Consider the following 21998-nt stretch of genomic DNA (forward strand, 5'->3'; position numbering starts at 1 on the left):
CAATTTCAAGTATAAAACAATTAAATATTTAAACAGTTAAAACCTTAAAAACAGAGTAATTCAGTTTCCTGTAAACAGATGGCTGGCCAGTTACATCAAGTTGTTATCCTAGCTAAATACAGGCTAGGTATAGGCTAGCCGGAAGAGGGTCGTCTTACAGGCCCTGCGGAACTGCGCCAAGTCCCGCAGGGCCCTCACCTCTTCCGGCAGCTGATTCCACCATACGGGGGCCATAACGGAGAAAGCCCTTTCTCTGGTGGCTTTCAGACGGGCTTCTTTTGGCCCAGGGATAATGAGGAGATTTTGTGTTCCTGACCTCAGTGCTCTCTGGGGAACATGTGGGGAGAGACGGTCCTTCAGGTAGGCAGGTCCCAGGCCATATAGGGCTTTAAAGGTAATAACCAGCACCTTGTACCGGACTCGGTATATCACTGGAAGCCAGTGCAGAGTCCGGAGACCCGGCCGGATGTGTCCCCACTTTGGGAGACCCAATAACAGCTGGGCCGCGGCATTCTGCACCAGCTGCAGTTTCCGGGTCCGAGACAAGGGCAGCCCCATGTAGAGGGCATTGCAGTAGTCCAACCTTGAGGTGACCGTAGCATGGATCACTGTTGCTAGGTCGTCGCGCTCCAGAAAGGGGGCCAGCTGCCTTGCCCGCCTAAGATGAAAAAATGCAGACTTGGCAGCGGCTGCTATCTGAGCCTCCATCTTTAAGGAAGGCTCCAATAGCACCCCCACGCTCTTGACCCTGTCCGCCGCCATCAGCGGCGCACCACCAAAAGCTGGCAGGGGGATCCCTCTCCCCGGGAGGGCGGCGACCCAAGCAAAGGACCTCAGTCTTCGTAGGATTTAGCTTCAACCCGCTCAGTCTGAGCCACTCAGCCACGGCCCGTAGTGCCTGGTCAAGATTTTCCGGGGCGCAGACAGGCTGGCCATCCATCAGTAGATAGAGCTGGGTGTCATCAGCATACTGGTGACACCCCAACCCATACCTTCGGGCAATCTGGGCAAGAGGCCGCATGTAGATGTTAAATAACATCGGGGAGAGAACCGCCCCTTGGGGCACGCCACAGTCGAGTGAGCGCCTCCGGGATAGCTCCCCCCCAATTGCGACCCTTTGTCCCTGACCTTCCAGGAAAGAGGAAAGCCACTGTAAGGCCAACCCCTGAATCCCCGCGTCGGCGAGGCGGCACGTCAGTAGCCGATGGTCGACCGTGTCGAACGCCGCCGACAGGTCTAACAACATCAGCATTGCCGAGCCACCCCGATCCAGATGCCGTTGAAGGTCATCCACTAAGGCAACCAACACCATCTCCGTCCCGTGTCCCGGGCGAAAGCCGGACTGAAATGGGTCAAGGACGGAAGTGTCATCCAGGAAGGTCTGTAACTGCATCGCCACTGCCCTCTCAATAAGTTTACCCAGGAAGGGCAAATTTGAAACCGGCCGATAGTGTGTCAATTGGGCCGGATCTAAAGATGGCTTTTTTAAGAGGGGTCGGACCACAGCCTCTTTAAGTGGCGTTGGAAAGTGCCCTTCCGTTAGGGATCTATTTATGATATCCCGCATGGGATATCTAAGATCCCCCTGGCAAGATTTAATAAGCCAGGAAGGGCATGGGTCTAATTTACAAGTTGTTGGGCGAGCAGATACAAGAATCCTGTCAACTTCCTCCAGACTGAGGGGGTCAAAGCCATCCAGAGTATAATCCGAAGACAGGCTCGGGGCCTCAGGTTCGCTAACTGTCTCCAAACTGGCAGGGGGGGTCAGGGCGGAGTGACGCGACTTTATCCGCAAAAAATTTCGCAAAAGCCTCACAGCCAATTTCCAATTCAATAAAATTTAACCTGCCTTGCGGCAGCGTAGTAAGTCCTCTAATTACGTCGAATAATTGTGCCGGGCGCGAAGTTGCGGATGCAATCTTAGCCGCAAAGAATGCTCTCTTTGCGGATTTGATTGCCATCTCATAGGCCTTCAAACTCTCTCTATAAGATGTTCGGGTCACTTCGTCTCGAGTACGCCGCCATTGCCTCTCTAGTCGTCTGAGCCCCCGCTTTTGTTGCCGCAGCTCCCGGTTAAACCAAGGCGACAGTTTCGGGCGGGGGCGCAGAGGGCACCTGGGTGCGATCTCCTCGATGGCCCTGGAGAGCCCATCGTTCCAGGACTCTACCAGACCATCCAGGGAATCGCCAGCGGGCCAGGTATCCCATAGAGCCGTTAGGAACCGTTCCGGGTCCATCAGGCTCCGCGGGTGAGCTAAAATACGCTCTCCGCCTAAACGGGTTTTGGGTGACACCTCCATACGGGCCTTAAGGGCAAAGTGATCTGACCATGGCACTGCTTCCATTGCAATATCAGTCACTGATATTCCGGCCGCAAAGACCAGGTCTAACATGTGTCCCGCCTGATGAGTGGGTGTTGTAACAACCTGGGAGAGTCCTAGTGTCGCCATGGATGACACCAGGTCCATCGCCTGGCTGGATGCCGCGTCGTCGGCATGGACATTGAAGTCACCCAAGACCAAAAGCCTTGGGTGCTCCAATGCCCAGCCCACCGCGGCCTCCACCAGGGATGGTAAGGCGCCGGCCGGTGCGTTAGGCGGTCGGTACACCAGCCAGATCGCCAACCCCTCCCCAACATCCCACATCAGGCCAATACATTCAACGCCTGGGATCTCTGGAGCCGGAAGAGCCCTAAAGGAGTAAGCCTCTCGTATGAAAAGTGCCACCCCGCCACCCCGCCTGCTAGTCTGTGACTGGTGAAAGACCGAGTATCCCGGGGGGATGGTCTGGGAGAGAGCTACCGTCTCCCCTTCGCGCACCCAGGTCTCGGTCACGCAAGCCAGGTCCATGTCCTGTTCAATCAGGAACTCCTGCAGGACAGAGGTCTTATTATTAATGGACCTGGCGTTGCATAACACCAGTGACGGAGGCGAGTAATTCAACCTGGCCCCACTACCTGTCACCGTCGGGATGGGACGAAGGCTGGAAGAGGGTCGAGCACTGTTGTGTCTCGATCTCCTTCCTTTATAATTCTGCCTCGTCCCACCGTCATATCTTCCCCTCCCCAGGAGCACTGGAATCCCCAGGCCAATCATCTCCTGTTAATGTCCCCCTAGATTGATGGAACCGTCCAACTAACCTCTCTTCCGCCCCCTCCTCCCAGCTGATCTATCTATTTTTAACTAATCTGCCATTTACTAATTAGCTATTTAACTAAATCCCCTCTAAACTTCCCAACAATTATTAGCTAGAATTTAAATTAATTTAGTCTAAAGGCTAATTAATTATAAAACCCTCCCCAATAATTATCTTTCCTTAATCAATTTGCCACAGATCAGTTTTTAGTTTCAGAAGCTCCTTAATCACAAAAAACCCTCCCAATAAATTCTTCCTTAATTAATTCGCTATAATTCAAACTCTCACTTTAGCCAATAAATAATTTCCAATTTAAATAGCCTATAAACCACAACTAGTAATAAATAATATCTCTCAATTGGCAGTTCAGATCTGATGGGACGGGGGATAGGAACAGGGGGATGTAAACAGTTGAGTAATAAGCAATGGTTTTAAAGTGCTAATGCCTATGAGTGCAGTGTTCTTATTTTTGCCGTGTTCTCATCCTTTTCCTTCTGGCGTACTGGTGTCCGTATGGAGCCTGCTTCTTGTAGAGCGGTAAAAGGGGGGGGGGGGAATTGCCGAAAAGTGGATAGCTGGGTAAGGGTCATTGAGATGTTCTTATATTGGTTATATGGCCGACTGACCGACCGGCAGACTCGGGCAACTCCCTGTGCAGACTCGGGGGGCCCGGAGGGTATGAGCCCTCCGCATCCCTTTCGTCCCACGGCCTCCGCCCTAATCCGCCTGTCAGCAACTCAATTCGGCCCTTCCAATGTTCTTCCAGACCCTTCAGCCACCAATCAATCCCACACTCCCCCCCAGTCAAAGTCACACTCCCATACAGGGAGGGGGGGTAAGGGGGAAAGGTCCCACAGCTAGTCCGGCGCTGCTATTATCTCCTCCGGCTCACAGTTCAAGCTCGCAGCTCGGCTCCTCCAGCCCCCGCTCCGCTCCTCAGCCTCCGCGACCGCCTCAGAGATGTCCAGCTACAGTCCGGTCGGCTCAGCTCCTCCACCTCCGCGTTCGCCTCAGTTGCGCCCGACTACGGCCCCGGCCGGCTAGGCTCGCCCACAGCAGGTCCCTTCGCCGCCGCCTTCCCACTCTACTCCACGTCGCGGCGCAGCGCGACTCGGCCCGAGCACCACAGGCAAGTTAGTTCATTTCAGGGAGGGAGGACAGCTTAATGGTCTTCAAAATTCCTCACCTCCCTTTCTCAGCTGCTTGTCCCTCCGTCTAAGGTAGAAAGCGAGTAACTTGGCTTAGCTTGTGTGGCGGTGAGAGCTGTTTCTCGAGGAGCTCTAACGCTAGGGCTCCTCCACCGCCGCCATTCTTTTTGTGTTTTCTTACGTGAATGAACAGAGAGTTGTTTTTCTTTCAAAAAAAAAAAATCTTTCAGACCTCCAATATTCCATTGGTTTGGTCAAGTTACAAGTGACTAACGTGAGCGTATGTTGCTATGCTACCAGAAAAGGGTGCGGACCAGTAACTCTTGTATATGTGAAGAACAAATTGTAGCATGCCCATGGTCTGATTTGCTGAAACACCCCTTCCTATGTATTACATTTTTATCCTACCATTTTTCCAAGGAGTTCAGAGTGGGACAAGTGTTTCTCCCTTCCTCATTGTATTCTCACAGCAACCTTGTGAGGTAGGTTAGGGAGAGTTAGAGACTATCACGAGATCATCCAGTGGACTTCAGGGAGAAGTGCAAGACACTGTATCTTGTCCCACGTACAGCAAGAAATTATAGTTTCCCTTCAGAAGCCACCAACTGCTTTGGACATCCTCCCAAGAAAAGGAGGCTGCCAGGGCAGGGCAATCTGTGGTCATGGGCAGCGTGCTGGAGCTGTGTGTGTACACTGAGGGGGGGGGGGAGATGTTCTCCTGACCACAGTTACTCAAGTCACTCGCTGGAACTACAGCTGGGGAGCTGAGCTAAAGCAAAGTGCAGCAGACAGAAGGTACTCTTTTGCAGAACAAGCAGGGGCAGAAACCCAGGCTGCCAGCATTTCTATCAAGCCGCTTCCAGCTAGCGATCCCGTTGTCGGATTTATGGGGTTCAACCTTTATTTCCACTGGCAACTAGAAGAAAGGAGCTTCTCTCTACTTTAAAACTGAAATTTGGGTGGTGGAATTCACTGAGGATTGAACCGTTGCTCATTTGGTCTTCGCTAGAAGCGGGACTCCATCGAGTCAAAGAACTGAACTCAATTGAGCTGCAGTGCTGAGCAGCACATGCCTATTTAAAATGATCACACTTTTTGTATGATGGCATTTTTGCATTAATCCTCTGGAGAGTCTGATATCTTGTATTTCATCAGTAATTTTCAGCCATGAGCTCCACTGCTTTAGCGTTTCTGTCAACCCTAGCCAATCCAAAGGCTTCACACAGCCTCCAGTCAGAGGGCCTAATGTTGCACACCCCACTGCTCTTCACTGCCTAAGAAAAACCGCAATCACACTTGGGTAAATTCCGTTCCCTTTCCCCTGAGCTCTGCCCAAAGGCGAAGCCTTCCCCCCCACCCACTGACATGGTCCCTGTACCTTGGCATCTGAGCCAAAAAAACCCACCCAGACTGCAGATGACACTTGGCTGGGCTTGCTCCAAAGCTGTTTTAACATCACACACACACACACTGACAACCATGCACTAGAGAGCCCACACCACCCCAAGGGCTTCCAACATCAGCCCTCTTCCCTGGAGGTTTTTCAACAGAGGCTGGATGGCCACCTGACAGCAATGAAGATCCTGTGAATTTAGGCGGAGGTGTTTGTGAGTTTCCTGCATTGCGCAGGGGGGTTGGACTAGATGACCCTGGAGGTCCCTTCCAACTCTTATGATTCTGTGATTCTTCCATGGATGCACTGAAGATGCAATGCACTGGTGTGCCAGAAGCCAGACCAGAGGAAAGGGGCAGGGGAATTGGTCCAGGGATTGATGACTGAAGCTCCCCGTTCAAATTCAGAAAAGGAAAGAGCGCGGGGGGGGGGGGGGGAGAGGATTGGTTCAGATCACGGACTGGGGGACTGGGGCAGAAGCCACAAATCGATGGCAACTGCTTTGTTTAGTGCTAAAAACTCAAACTGCAGTGATTAGAAAACACATTAGTGTTCATCAATTAGCAGCCCAGGGTTTGCTTGAATTATTCATGGGAAACGACTTACACACCAAAGTCTGTTGGTGTGTTGTCAGGAAAACCTCTGAAGGGGCAACAGAATCAGGCGCCAGTGTGTATTGACAGCGCCGATCAAGCCAGGAAGCCCAATTAACCTCTGAGATGCCTCCCTGGATGTACTTACCCCATTAAGGCTAATGGAGATGCTGCCGCTTAAAAAATGAAAAAAAAAAGACGGCAAGAAAGGAAAGTCGGAGCCAAGCCTTTATCAAAGGAGCCCCCTCTGAGTTACAGCGTCTCTTAGCAATAGACATATCCTGTCGTTTGTGTCTTATTCTCTCCTCTCACGCACACCCTATGCCCTTCTTAAATTCCCACAACAAATGGAAAGAAATAAAATCCTTAAACAACTGGCATGCTTACAACTTCGGGGAGTGGGGGGGGGGGGACATGCAGCCAGCAGGGGGGATGTTTTATGCTTCGCCTCCACGGACCTATTGATCTGATTGGCTGTCCAAGGGTAACGATTCCAGAAAGCTCTTCAGCCTCAAGGTAGCTTATGTTCAGATCTCGACTGTGCTACGGGAAGCTGCACCAAAATCGAGACCAAGATGTCGGGATGCCAGCTCTGAGATGGGGGATTCCTGGAGATTTGGGGCGCGCAGCCCGGGGTGGGTGGGGTTTGCAGAGGGGAGGGACCTCGGCAGGGTATAATGCCACAGAGTCCACCCTCAAAAGCAGCCATTTGCTCCAGGGGAACTGACCTCTGTAGTCTGGAGATCGACTGTAACAGTGCGAGATCTCCAGGTGCCCCCAGGAGGCAGTGCAGTGGGGAAAGTGTAATGCCCCGCTAACAAAGAAAAGCCAGAAAGTAAGGCTCCTAGGGTTTACATGAGACGTGCCCAATCCAGAGGCTTCATGCCGCGGGGCCATCACAGGCACCCGTGCTGCAGACCTCCGTTCCCTTCCACTATCTGGCGTCCAATGTGTGCAATCCATGATTATGACTGCCAGCCAATCTTGGACTGGAAATCCTGGGGGGGGGGGGGGGGGGGACTATCAGATTCATGGTGTGTGTGTGCATGTGCTTTCACCAGCTCAGCTGGCCACAACTTTCTCTAAGAGAAAGAAGTCACCCCAGATATTTGCACTTCCACACCAACTTGCATTGAATGCTGCAACATGGTCTACTACAGGGGTGGCCAAATTGTGGCTTGGGAGCCACATGTGGCTCTTTCACACATATTGTGTGGCTCTTGGAGCCCCCACCACTCCATCAGCTGGCTTGGAGAAGGCATTTGTCTCTTTAAATCGCTTCTCCAAGCCAAGCCACCTGGCAGCATGGAGAATGCATTAAATGTTAAAGTTGCTTTCTTTCCACCTCTACATCCCCCCTCCATCTTTTTTCCTTGTTTCCTTCCTCCCTCCCTTGTGGCTCTCAAACATGTGACAATTCATGTCTTGTGGCTCTCAGACATCTGACACTTACTCTATGTGGCTCTTATGTTAAGCAAGTTTGGCCACCCCAGTCTACTACATGCTGCCTTGGAAGAGAGTTTTGATGCTTCAGGAATGTGGTGAAGAATGATAAGGCACAGTGAAGAGCGGAGCCTTCTTCCATACCTTCCTCAAGTCAAGGGGTGAGGTGCTGCTCCATGTCCAACCCGCTGCGGGTGGAAAGTGCCGTCAAGTTGCGGCTGACTTATGTGATGCAGTCACACTATACTAAATAATGCGTTTTACATCCACATTATTGCTCTTCTTACACAGTAAAAATCCAGATGTAAAACGCATTATTTAGTGTAGTGTGAATGCACCAATGGTGACCCCAGTAAGTGGCTCTTGAGGCAAGCGGAGGTGGCTGGCCATTGTGTTCCTCTGCAGAGCCTTTTTTTGGTGGTCTCCCTTCCATATACTCTGCTCAGCTTCCGAGATCTGATGAGATCAGGCTCTACCAGGCCACCTTCCCTCATGTCCAACACATTAAAGAGCAGGAACCATGAAGGCACAGAGCTATGCTGTGTCCATGATGATGCTCACTCAACAGAAGTCTCCGCTGTTCAAAGCATGGCTGGTGACATCTTTCTCGGCTCTCTGCACTTAGTCAAAATGGAGCTTTTTCAGGAGTGGAATTCTAGCAGGAGCTCCTTTGCATATTAGGTCACACATCCTTGATGTAGCCTCCAAGAGCTCACAAGGCTCTTTTTTGTAAGCTCTTGGAGGATTGACTACATCAGGGGTGTGTGGCCTAATATGAAACGGAGCTCCTGCTAGAATTCCACCCCTGAGCTTTTCCTAGGACGAACAAAGTTTTATTCAAGGTATGAGCTTTTGTGTGCACACACACATACTTCTTTAGATACAATGAAATGGAAGAAAATCATTCAAATTTATAGACAGGGCAGAAAAGAAAAACAGTGTGTAACACGATGTAGACATTTTGAGGCAAACCAGGAACAACAAGCCAAGTGTCCAGAGTCAACAGCTGTATGGATCCTATAAAGGGAACCAATGTTTGAAGCAACACATATGTCAAAATAGGAGATAAGTGTGTAAGTTAATCTTTTCTAATTGTGGGAAAGTTAAATGAGATTTTCCAAAAACTTTCTTCCCTACTATTTAATGATGGCTGGAGCCAGCTGTTTTGCCAGGGCTTGTGTTCAATTCTACTGTTGTTTTAACGCATGTCTTCAAAATGCTGATCTTTGTGTGTGCAGTCTTTTTTTTTTTACTTTTAACCAAGCCGATCACTGTTTTGGGTGCCACAGACAGGAATGTGGGACAGACAGCTTGAAATAAAGAGAGACAGATAAAACAACAGAGGCTTGCAGAACTTTAAAGGCTAGCAAATTTATTTCAGCAGAAAGCATTCATCTGCCAAAGTACGCTTAAGCAGGTGAGTGTATGCATCGGAGGAAGCGGGCTCTCTGGCTCGTGAAGGCTTCAGCCACAATAAATCTGTTAGACTTCCAGGTGCCACAAGACTCTGTTATGTTGGCTGCACTAGACTAACCCTCTGGAACCAATAAGACATCATGAGCAACCCAGGACAGGATAAGAGGCTCTCAGTTTACTTCCGTTCCTTACCAAAAGAGCAATTAAAGAACTGCAATAAAAATACCCAGCAAGGCTGCCGTTTCTTGCAGTGAATTCTCCCAGTTCTTCAGAGAAAACTAACTGAAATGAACAGGAGCTGCAACTAGCCATGACAGAGCATCAGCCCCTGGCGCATCATCAAGGTTTCTGCGAAAGAACTCCCCATGGGATTGGACCTCCAGGGTCAAATTTTGCTGCCCCACAGGGCATCCAGACTCTGCCCCTGGAGAGAGAGGAACTGCTCAGGAGAAAAAAACCCCCACACCTTTTCATAACACACAACCCTAAAACACCCAACCTAAGCCTTTGGGACAGAGCGGAAGTCAGCTAAGAAGAAAGGGGTTCACGCTGTAGCGCCTGTGCAGAACGGCCTTGTTGGGGGAAAGTGTGTGTGGGAGAAATAAAACATTTCCCATATGCACAAAAAAAAACAACCCCACACTAACCATCCGACAAGACATTAATCACTACCGTTTTATAATCCACAAGCGATTAAACAACCGTCTGTAATTGCGAGCAGACGCAATACTCCAGGCAGCAGGAAAGGAACTGCATTAAAAACGCACAGTAAATTTTACATAGAGAGGAATCATCTGATCAAAGAGCAGGTTAGAAAGAGCTTCATTTAATTTATTTATGCCGATGCAAGATGCCCTGCTGCGGCGGTGCACGAGCGTATCGCAGAGCGCCCAAGAACACCATGACTCAGGCTTTTGCCACAAAACTTTCAAAGCAGCAGGCACAGTTAGAGAGCCGGTCTGGTGTAGCGGTTAAGTGTGCGGACCCTTATCTGGAAGAACCAGGTTTGATCCCCCACTCCTCCACTTGCAGCTGCTGGAATGGCCTTGGGTCAGCCATAGCTCTGGCAGAGGTTGTCCTTGAAAGGGCAGCTGCTGTGAGAGTCCTCTCCAGTCCCACCCACCTCACAGGGTGTCTGTTGTGGGGGAGGCAGGTAAAGGAGATTGTGAGCCACTCTGAGACTCTTCGGAGTGGAGGGCGGGATATAAATCCAATATAATCATCATCTTCTCCTGGTTTCCAATTTGATTTGGGAAGTCTGATCTCTACTGGCGCTGTTCCCAGCACCGAACACCCCACCCTCCAGTATGGTACACTTTGGTGGGCAGGAGCACTGTTTGTTTTCCTGCCCTCTCTGTATCGTAAGATTTCATGGTACTTCATTGGCCCCATTTTTATTCAACTTTTCTTCTAAGGAGTTCAGGGTTACCTTGCAGGGTTCTCCACTTCTCCCGTTTCTCCCCACACCAACCCTGAGAAGTAGGTTAGAATATTTTATCAAACTTGTTAAAAGGGATATCTGAAAGTGAAGCTAGTAGAAAATGGGTAAAATTTTATAATTGGATAGGAAAAAGAAATAACATACTACATTAGTAGTAGTATTTGTCAATTACTTGGTAAATGGATGTTGGTGATGTATTCTTTTTTTTTTTCTCTTATTAATTTGTATCCCTAAATACCTCCTTAAGGATGAAAGATATGTGTGTAATAGTAAGAGTCTTTTCTTTTTTTTCTCTATGTAAAAGAATTGTTGGAAAATACTGATGACTCAATAAAATTTTGAAAAAGTAAAAAAAAAAAAAAAAGTAGGTTAGACAGAGGCAGCAACTGTCACAAAGTCAGCTAATGAGCCTCATGGCCAGGTGGGAATTTGAGCTTCTATGTGCTGAACTGAGACAGAGGCCCACGTGCACCTCCATTTGGCAACACAACACTCAGATGGGGCCGGGGGCTGTGGCTCAGTGGTAGAGCATCTGCGTAGCCTGCAGAAGGTCTCCAGTTCAGTCCCCGGCATCTCCAGTTAAAGGATCTGGCAGTAAATGATCTGAAAGCCCTCTGCCTTGGACTCTGGGGAGTCACTGCAAGAGTAGACAACACTGACCCTGATGGACCAAGGGACTAATTCTGTATAAAGCAGCTTCATAAGTGTCCTTGTGCTGATTTCTGTGTGTGCATGCCTGGAGTTAAGCAGGGTCTAGCAGGTTCAGACCCTCGGATGGGTCCTATCAGGCCCTCGAGCAACTGGCTGTCATCTGCGTCTTTCTCCCTCTTTCTTGCTTCCTTCTGCATCACAGCTTGTTTGCCAGGCTTGCTCAATCACATAGGAGCGATGGAGCAAAGCCTCTATTTTACCAATGGCTGAAGCTTCTCCCTTGGAGAAGAGGGAGTGGGGGGGGGGGAGAGCTTGCTCTGCCAGTCTCTCTCAGTCTCACAGCAGAGCTACTGAGTCAAGCCTCTATTCCTTTATTGGCTGAGGCTCCTCAGAACAAGAATTGTCAGCTATCAGAGACTGTTAAATAAAATATTGCAAGAGTGCTAATGTTTCAAGCATGTTTTAAGTTTTAAAAAATCTTTGTGTTGGTGTCCTTTATAAAGTTTACTTCAGTACCTGACATTACATTTTATGACACGCCTGGCCTAGCCCAACAAGGTCTCATCCATGTCAGATCCGGCCCTCCTAACAAATGAGTTTGACACCCCTGGTCTACAGCATGAGCCAATTTGCTGATTATAAGCCAGTTAAAGCTCACTGCTCCAATGTTTTTGCAACAAGAGACAGATCAAGGAAACCTTCCTTCTCAGTCCCAGTCATAGCTTAACAACAACGCAACCAAAAAGGCTTCTCAGCATTTTAAGATATTCACCTTTACGATTGATTCAGCCAAGTAACGAATGTGAAACAGAAGACGTTTTCAGAAATTAAAAGCAGAGTCCATGCTTATCTAAGCAATAACAGCAAACGGCCGCCAGACAGTGTATCGGAAGGCGAGAGCGAGAGAACCCGTAGCTACTACGTGCCTTATGCCCCCCAAAAGCAGATTCCAACTTGACCCAATCCATTAGTCCATACGTGTCCCTCCAAAACCATGATGCCACTGACTCCTCTCCTGCTGTGTGCATGGCTGCAAAAACTTCTTTGGTAATCTTTAACTTTTCCCATGCCATATCGGCTGTCCTCCCAATCCATTAGTGCTAATGGCTTTGCTCTCACTTTAAGCTGTTAATGGTCATTAAGGAGTTATCAGGTAACAAGAGAAAACAGATGCCCTGGCTTTGCTTTCTGTAGTTATTCTTCTGCTAAGTCACTTTGGCCAGCTTAAGATTTAAACAAAGGAAGTACCAATGCAATTAGGCGATGAGGGAACCGGGGGATTTTCATCAGAAGTGGCAGCACCACACCATCACTCCTGGCATAAAATATCTTAAGAAACAATTTTTTACCATTCCTGATGTCCTTGTACCGACTTGCTGAAAAATGCGGACTTGAAACATTTAGCTGACTTACAATAAAATCTAAAGTGTTATTGACTAAGGGGGGAACAGGTTATTTTAAACTGAAATTATTTTAATACAATTGCTTGCAAAAACTAAAAGGTGAAACCTGCTTTTCTAGAAAAAGGCATTCCCGCTTCTATTCGTGGTTAGAGAGTTGGACTAGGATCCATATGACCCAGGTTCAAATTCCAACTCTGCCATGGAATCTTGTTGCATGAGCTTAAACTAGTTACTCTGCTTAACCTCCCTCACAGAGTTCTTATTGTGAGGATAAAACGGAGAAGGAGAAGATGATAATGTAAGCTGTTTTGGGTCCACAATGAGTAAGAAAGAGTAAGTTTGGTGTAGTGGTTAAGAGCCAGTTTGGTGCAGTGGTTAAGTGCGTGGACTCTTATCTGGGAGAACCGGGTTTGATTCCCCACTCCTCCACTTGCAGCTGCTGGAATGGCTTTGGGTCAGCCGTAGCTTTCACAGAAGAACTGCAGATTTATACCCCGCCCTTCTCTCTGAATCAGAGACTCAGAGCAGCTTACAATCTCCTATATCTTCTCCCCCCACAACAGACACCCTGTGAGGTGGGTGGGGCTGAGAGGGCTCTCACAGCAGCTGCCCTTTCAAGGATAACCTCTGCGATAGCTATGGCTAACCATTTCAAGGAGTTGTCCTTGAAAGGGCAGCTGCTGTAAGAGCTCTCTCAGCCCCACCCACCTCACAGGGTGTCTGTTGTGGGGTGGATGGGAGGAAGGTAAAGGAGATTGTGACCGCTCTGAGACTCTGAGATTCAGAGTATAGGGCGGGATATAAATCCGACATCTTCATCTTTTAATGTCTAGATAAAACAAAAATACTGTTGCAATGGACTGATGCATCATCCAAAAAAGGTGTGTGTTTCCCCCCAGAATTATTTCATTCATATGCTTCCAAATGATTTCCTCCTTCCTCAGAGTAGATTTTGGAATAGTCACTTTGCAAGTCTGGATCCTGAATGCCAGCCAAAATTGGCCTGGCTGTGACAGATAAAAACAGCACTCTGGTAGCTGGGAAGGTGACCAGGTTTCTGGGTTCCACCTCTGCTCCTGTTGTGGTTTTAAAATGTCCTGATGGCCCCAAATCACCAACCATTAACAGTGGCAGAGGATGGAAGAGACTGCCAATGCAACTGTTCTTATGCGAGGCTTAGAGACAAAAAGATGCAAGGCCCGGACAGAGTCACCGTGCCAGGAGGACCTGAAGATAAACAAGCCAACCCAACAAAGAAGCCTCGGCATTGAATGTTTCCAGAGCTATGCCCACTCATTCCTGGAAGCTGCTCCACCACCGTACCTGGACCAATCAACTGCAATGGGATGGGCTTGTCCATGCGGGTAAAATTCAGCAGCAAATGACTGCTATAGCACAAGCAAGCTCCCTGGTCTGAGAAAACGGAGGAGGAAGTTTGCTGAGTGACACCAGTCACACACTCTCAGCCTAGCCCACCTCACAGGGTTGTCGTGAGGGTAAAACAGAGGAGAGGCGTATGATTTAGGCTGCTTTGGAAAAATCCCATGCATGGTTATAGGATGGGAGAGACTTGTCTCAGCAGTAGTATGTGCGAAAAGGATCTAGGGGCATTAGTGGATCATACGCTGAACATGAGTCAACAGTGTGATGCGGTGGCTAAAAAGGCCAATGCAATTTGGGCTGTATCAACAGAAGTAGTGTCCAGATCACGTGATGGGATGGTATTGCTTTACTCTGCTCTGGTAAGACCTCACCTGGAGTATTGTGTTCAGTTTTGGGCACCACATTTTAAGAAGGATATAGACAAGCTGGAACGGATCCAGAGGAGGGCGGTGAAGATGGTGAGGGGTCTGGAGACTGAGACCTATGAAGAAAGGTTGAAGGAGGTCTGCACGTTTAGCCTGGAGAGGAGGCGGCTGAGAGGTAATATGATCACCATCTTCAAGGACTTGAAGGGCTGTCATATAGAGGATGGGGTGGAATTGTTTTCTGTGGCCCCGGAAGGTAGGACAAGAACCAATGGGTTGAAATTAAATCAAAAGAGTTTCCAGCTCAACATTAGGAAGAACTTCCTGACGGTTAGAGCGGATCCTCAGTGGAACAGGCTTCCTTGGGAGGTGGTGGGCTCTCCTTCCTTGGAGGTTTTTAAACAGAGGCTAGATGGCCATCTGACAGCAATGAAGATCCTGTGAATTTAGGGGGAGGTGTTCATGAGTTTCCTGCAATGTGCAGGGCGTTGGACTAGATGACCCTAGAGGTTCCTTCCAACTCTATGATTCTATGATTTTGGTCCCCAATGGGGAGAAAGGCAAGGTATAAACAAAATGAAATAACTATTGTGGTTATTAGAGTTGGAGGCTACATGGACTGCCTCTCCTCTCCCACTCACAAGAATCCCATGGGCCAAAGTCACCGTGGGAGGTCTACAACAGAGCCCCATGTTCTGACCCCCACGCCAGCCCTTCCTGCCTGTCACCCCTTTCCATCCCTTGCTGATGCCCCCACTTTGTTTCCACTCCCTTTCACTTGACACTAGCTCAGGCTTCACCTCTCTCAAAGAACCTTGCCCCCCCCCCCCACAACTCATTCTGGGATGAATTTTTGCCATCGCAAGTCACCTTTCTTCACTAAGAATCCACTCCCACGTCTCCCTTCAACAAATGCCTTCCATTCCTGTGTGAAACCCCAATTCCTATGCTGAATCCCAAGGTCGTCTGAGGAAACTATGTGTTTATGAGCTGGTTCAGTGCCTTCCCCCTCTCCCCACTTCCGTTGCAAGTGATAAGAGGAGAGACTAAAACAAAAGGCAGCTTCTTTAAAAGAAAGTAACACCTCCGTTGATCAAAGGGGCAGGAGCCTAAACTGTTTCACACCGATAAGGGATATCTGCCCGCATAAATGGTAGATTATTTAAGCAAGCAAAGACATACAGGTGGGGGGGGGGTGGGCAAAGGACAGGGGAGATGTTTAAAAGCACAAAGGCCACAAATGCACTTGCCACCGGAGCCCTGGAATCTCTTCCTGATGACTGCATGTGTATGCAAAGCCAGACACAGCAGTGAACATGAAGAGAGAAGGAACCTCTCACTTCCCTCTGGCCAGAAGAGACAAAATCTGCCACCATCAAGAGCATAAGTCATCTGGTACTGAGTCAGCGTCTGACTGAGAACGAGGGGCAAGTTAGAAGCAGCAAGAGTCTCTTTTCCTGCTAGGGTTGCCAACTCCAGGTTGGGAAATCCCTGGAGACTTGAAGGCAGAGGACACTGATGCAACAGTGTCTACCCTATGAAGCAGCCATTTTCTCAAGGGGAACCGATCTCTCTCTAATTCCAGAGCTCCAGGCCCCACCTGAAGGTTGGCCGCCCTACTTCCCTGCTTCTCTTCACCCCACCTCATGCCCTTCTACCAAATCCTCTACAAAAGGGCTTCAAATTACATTGCTTGGGGACCACTGAGTGAGATTCTCGACACTCGAGAATGTCTCCCAGCCCAGTATGAAGGTCTGACTCCTTCCCATATGCTTGCCGGTCAAATCAGGGGATAGGAAAGATCAGGACAAAGGTTCATCATTCCCAAAATCTAGCATTTGTAACAATGGCTGTGTAGCTTCATTTCAGTGGGGGAGACACAGCAGAATAAAATGCATTTGGGCACTCATGCTAACTGTAGTTACCTTAATTAAACCCTGGTTATATAGGTGATGCCTAAGAAGAAAGGTGACCATGTTCTAATGACAATGAAAGCTAGGGGAAAACATATCACTACCCCTTTTCAGTCATGGCAAAGGAATTTATCACAGACCACACAAGTTCAACAGAGCGCTCCTGGGGCGGAGACCTACATCTGTCTTGAGCAAAGCAAAACCTGTGATTTTTCTCTCTGCCCAACCGCAGCTCCACTGGCATCGACACCCACCGTTACAAAACACACACTTTTCTTTTCTTTTCTGCTCTGTTTGTTCTTCTGAAGGAAATGGCATGACCTCTGCTTCTCTTCCTTTTGTGGGTTCCTTTAAGCCCTTGTTTCATTGAGGGCTCTCTGGCCCACCAATTTAAAAACTCCCTTTTGCAAGCTCTCTTATTGCAGCCACCGCATTTGTCTCACAAAGGGAGAGGCTGGCGAGAAAGTAGAGGTTTGAGAGAGAGCGCCAAGCTGCTGCAGGGAAGAGAACATGCTGGGACAGCTGGAGGGATGCACACACTCCACAGCAGGGGTGTTGAACTCGTTTGTAGTGAGAGCCGGATCTGACATAAGGAAGACCTTGCTGGGCCGTGTGTCACAGAATGTAATGCCAGGAAGCGGAGGTATAAGCTCTATAAAGGACACAGACGAACACGATTAAAGATCTATTTAAAAAGCTTAAAACATGCTTAAAAGATTTTAAAAGGTAAAGGTAGTCCCCCTGTGCAAGCACCACTCTGCGTGCTTTCACAACGTTTTCACATCAAACTTTTTACGGGGTTGGTTTGCCATTGCCTTCCCCAGTCATCTACACTTTCCCCCTACAACAGCTTCATTTCAGTGGGGGAGACGCAGCAGAGTACTCATTTTACCAACCTCGGAAGGCTGAGTCAACCTTGAGCTGGCTGCCTGAGCCCAGCTTCCACTGGGATCGAACTCAGGTCATGAGCAGAGCTTAGGACTGCAGGACTGCAGCTTTACTGCTCTGTGCCATGGGGCTCTTCTGCTTAAAAGATTAGCACTCTTGAAATATTTTGTTTCCTTAATGGTCTCTGATAACTGACACCTCTTGCACTGAATCATTGCATCAGAATCTGGAAACAATGAGATCTGACCTGGATAGCCCAGGCAAGTCCGATCCCGTCAGATCTTGGAAGCTAAGCAGGGTTGACTGCGGTTAGTACTTGGATGGAAGACTGTTCTTGAAATACCTAGTTGGAAGGTGGGAGCAGGCTTATTCAGCCACCTCCCTGAATATCCTCCAGGCCCCCAGTAGGGTCATTCACCAGAGGTTGGACATGACTTCCAGGTGCAGACAAACAAAAAAATTACAAAAAAACAAAAAAAAAATCTGGTGACAATGTCTGTACTGTAGCAATCTTGAGTATGCTGTTCAGGTGTGCATTTGTAAGTTGCAATGCAAACCTACTTTTGATCTATGGACATTCATTCCAGAAATCTTATGGTCAATGCTTTGAGCCTAAGACCCAGAGGAAAACATGAAATGGCTGGGCATTGAGAGCTTTTGTACATAAGTTGCTTCACGTGCTGGTCAAGAACATATAAAGACACCATGACAAATACCGAGGGCTATGTGTTTGTCTACAGAACAGCAGTCCAGTCTTCCCCAGAGAAATAACTACAACTCTTATGAGGCAGTGCAAGAATAGAGAGACAGCAATGTATGGTGGTCAGTATTAGCTTCCTTAATATGGCAAGCCTAGGTTAATATCCCCAATCTACAAAAGAAATGTGCTGGGTGGGGTGAATTTGGTTTGGACATACACTCTCAGCCTAATGCACTCTCAGATTGGTTCACATTGCTTTCCTACTGAGAAAGACTGGATCATAAAGGCATGAATACAGGGAAAAGGGGAAGGCAAACCCAGTTGAACTCAAGAGAACCCTGGCATAATGAGCTAACAAAACTCTCTCTCTCTCTCTCTTAGCAAGGCAAAAAGCTCATACCTTGAATAAAACTTAGTTGATCTTAAAGGTGCTTTGCTCTCCCATGTGATCAAGGGAACTGGACAAAGGAAGCTCTGGCTCTTTCCCTCCCTCCCCAGGGGACAAGGAAGGGAAAGAGCCTCAGCCAAAAGAAAGAAGAGAGGCTTGGCTCAGTAGTTCCGCTGTGCAACTGAGAGTCTAGCAAAGCAAGCTCTCCCTCCCTTCTTCCCCAAGGGAGGAGCCTCAGCCAGTGGAGAAGACAGAGGCTTTGCTCTGTAGCTCCTGTGAGATTGAGCAAGGCAGGCAAAGGAAGTTGTGATGCAGAAGGTAGCAAGAGAGAGGGAGAAGGAATCAGACTTGCTTGCAGGCCTGATAGGAGCCCTCCAGAGGCCTGATCTGGCCCCCAGGCTGCAAGTTTGACACCCCTGCTCCAAAGAAGTGGGGGCAGCATTGAGCACAGTCGGATTGCATTTATTTATTTAAAAACCAACCAACACTACATTTGTCGCCTGCATGGAATGGCCTGCCAGAGGTCAGAAAGGCTCCCATACTCCTGTTATTTGGCAAAGTAAATATAACAGATTTATTCAGAAAGGCGTTTTTAAAAGGAACAGGACTGTATGATGCAGGAGGCTGCTTTTATACAGGGAAGGGATTGTGAACTCTACTACTGCATATTGTATATTTATGTGCAATGCCCCATAAACTGTCAGAAGACAAAAGGAGGCGGAGTAGGAGTAGAGGTGAGGGAGAGCTCGGCCTGAGGCCCTAAATGGGAAGCCTTAGGAACAACGTTGGGAACTGTGATTGGCAAAGGCAGGCCAATTGAGAGGGCAAAGCTTCCCTCTGTGGCTGCCTCTCAACAGCTTCCATTCAGAGGTACACTGCCTCTGAACATGGAGGCCCTATCCAGCCATCTCAGGACTAATAGCTGTGGATGGGCCTGCTCCTAAGTGAGTCAAACATCCTCACTGCCCATACTGAGGGCACAACTGTCCTGGTGCTAATTTTCTACTCGTAGGGAGGCTTATTTATTATTCACACAGACATAGATACAGAACAAAAGTGAACATTTTCAAACACTCTCTAGCCCTGGGGTGTCGAACATGCAGCCCAGGGGCTGAATCAGACCCCTGAAGGGCTCCTATCAGGCCCCCGAGCAACTGGCTCTTGTCTGCTTCTTTCTCCCTCTCTCTTGCATCTCAGCTTGCTTTAAAAGGCTTGCTCAATCACACAGGAGCTACAGAGAGAAGATTCTGAAAAATATATTCCAAAAAAGTATATTAATTTTTCATATTATTGAAGATTCTTTTCTATTACAAATTATAGGTTATTTATTGAATGATAATGTACTATAAACATGGGTGAAATGTGTAACAGTGGAAAACAATCAAAGGGTTTAGAGGCACTCTACTTAACATGAATGATATTTATGCCATGACTATAATGTACGTATATCATTGTAAGTATTTGTTGTTGAGTGTGTATTTGATTGTTGGTTTCGGTTGAAAAATTAATAAAAAATTTAAAGTTTAAAAAAAAAACACACACATACAAACACAGGAGCTACAGAGCAAAACCTCAGTTTTCTCCATTGGTCCCCTGGGGAGGGAGGGAAAGAGCCAGAGCTTCCTTTGCCCAGTTCCCTGGATCCCAAGGGAGAAATACAAAGAAAGCACCTTTAAGACCAACACGTGCTAATGGTTTAAGCATGCATTAAGGGGTTTTTTTTTAAAAAAATAAATCTTTAGTCATGTTTGTCTGTGTCCTTTAAATGTTTATATCTCTGCTACCTAATCTTAAATGAGTACACACATGGCCCAACCCGACATAGCCCAGTCTGGCCCGACAAGGTCTCGTTTATGTCAGATCCGGCCCTCATAACAAATGAGTTCGACACCCCTGCTCTAGCCAGCGCCTAGATAAGAGAATTCTGGAAATCCCCTTTTGCTCCGTGACGGAAGAAACGTTAGATGTAAATGCAACAACTCTCTCTATCCCCTTTTGCACCACCGCCTGCAGTCTGAAGTGACCACAGTTCATTCTACCTTCTCTCTGGACTACCGCCTTGTTCCGATGCCTGCATAAACCAGGCCTGGATAAGAAACTAGGAAAGGACGGAAGGGAGAGGAGTCAAAGCCCTGTTCTGCTGGGAAAGCTGACAGTCACTCCCCCTTCTGACGCCGCTGAGCCGAGGCACTCACTTTGGCTGCGCTGATGACTGTGGCTGTGTAGGACTGGATGTTGTCTCCACAGGCCCCACCGCGGGACTGATGGCACCGGATCAGCTGTGAATAGAACAGAAAGGAAGAAAGGGAGCCAAGCAAGTCACTCCTCGCCAATTGTACAACGATCTTCCTAACCCAGCTGGACGTCTCTTGCGGGTGCAAGATTCTGCCCCCCCCTCCCCATTAAAAAAAAAGATGCCGTCTGTAACCATTTTTTTTTTTCATAAATAATCTTTTGGGTGCCACCCAGACTGTCATGTACTCAGCCTTTGGTTTTCAATTATAAGCCAAAGAGTCCCTTAATGTTTATAAATTTTAAAACCGGGAGGTTTGGAAGATCGGGTTAGGGGAGAGAGGGTTGGCTGCCCTCTTGCAAATAAATTTGAGCAGATATAATCAAAGGCTTCATGCCGTGTCAACACAAAGTTGTTGACAAGCTAAGAATCTGGAAGCGGAATGTCAGAAGTACACAGGCATTTTTGGGAAAGAAGGGAAATGACTCATGAAAAAGGGGAAAAAAGGGTGCATGATGCCAAGGAACTGGAAACCTGATGAGAAGATGTGGCCTGGTTATCGGAGGATCTGATTATGAGTCGCCCAGGATGCTGGACTTGTCCTGGCTCTCATCCTGTCACCTGTCTGCTCTGTCACAGCTATTCCTGAGAGCCAGTTTGGTGTAGTGGTTGTGTGCAGACTCTTATCTGGGAGAACCGGGTTCGATTCCTCACACCTCCACTCATAGCTGTTAGAATGGCCTTGGGTCAACCATAGCTCTGACAGAGGTTGTCCTTGAAAGGGCAGCTGCTGTGAGAGCCCTCTCAGCCCCACCCACCTCACAGGGTGTCAGTTGTGGGGGAGGAAGGGAAAGGAGATTGTGAGCTGCTCTGAGATTCGGAGCAGAGGGTGAGATATAAATCCAGTATCTTCCTCTTCTTCTAGTGAAACGTCTGTTTTCATGACAGGCTCAGAACGCACTAGAGGGGCTGCATGTTGCAGAGAGTCCCAGGGGAGGCTGCAAAGGGACTTTGCTGTTGGAAGTGATTTAGCCCCAACATCAGAGCACATTTTGCATGTGGGAAAGGCCCCAAATTCAAATCATGTCTAAAAGAACTCAAGGTTGCAGCTGGGAAAGAGTGCCTGAAACTTTAGAGAGTCAATGAAAGTCCCAATAAGACCACACTATGGGGTCCTGACCAGTCTTCCCTCTAGGCAGAGTTAGCATGAGCCAGCTCACAGATTTTTGGCCTCTGGCTCACACAGTTTGGTCTCAGCTCAGGAAAAATGGCCCCAGAGCACACTACTTTATGCAGGAGCTCACAACTTTAATGGCAGTAGCTCACAAAGTAGAATTTTTGCTCACAAGACTCCATGGCTTAGAGGGAACATTGGTCCTGACCTTTGTGACCCTGCGGGCACCTTTGGAATTTAGACACAGTGTGATAGGCGAACACACACAAAAAATACCCTGGAGACAGAGCCATACACACAGAGGAAGCTCAAGTGCAAGGAGAGCAATTTA

The 21998-nt window shown here is 48.2% G+C and overlaps 1 protein-coding gene across 5 annotated transcripts in view; it reads right to left on the reverse strand.

Annotated features, from left to right (window-relative positions):
- BCAS3 (BCAS3 microtubule associated cell migration factor) overlaps positions 1-21998 on the reverse strand; it is an 831824-nt gene that overhangs the window by 691597 nt on the left and 118229 nt on the right. For all 5 annotated transcript variants that reach the window (XM_060259085.1, XM_060259086.1, XM_060259088.1 and 2 more), the window contains exon 10: positions 20456-20539. In XM_060259085.1, the coding sequence (XP_060115068.1) occupies positions 20456-20539 (84 nt within the window). The remainder of the gene's footprint in view (positions 1-20455; positions 20540-21998) is intronic.

The sequence above is a fragment of the Heteronotia binoei genome, chromosome 18 (assembly GCF_032191835.1).
Source record: "Heteronotia binoei isolate CCM8104 ecotype False Entrance Well chromosome 18, APGP_CSIRO_Hbin_v1, whole genome shotgun sequence".
Taxonomy (NCBI): domain Eukaryota; kingdom Metazoa; phylum Chordata; class Lepidosauria; order Squamata; family Gekkonidae; genus Heteronotia; species Heteronotia binoei.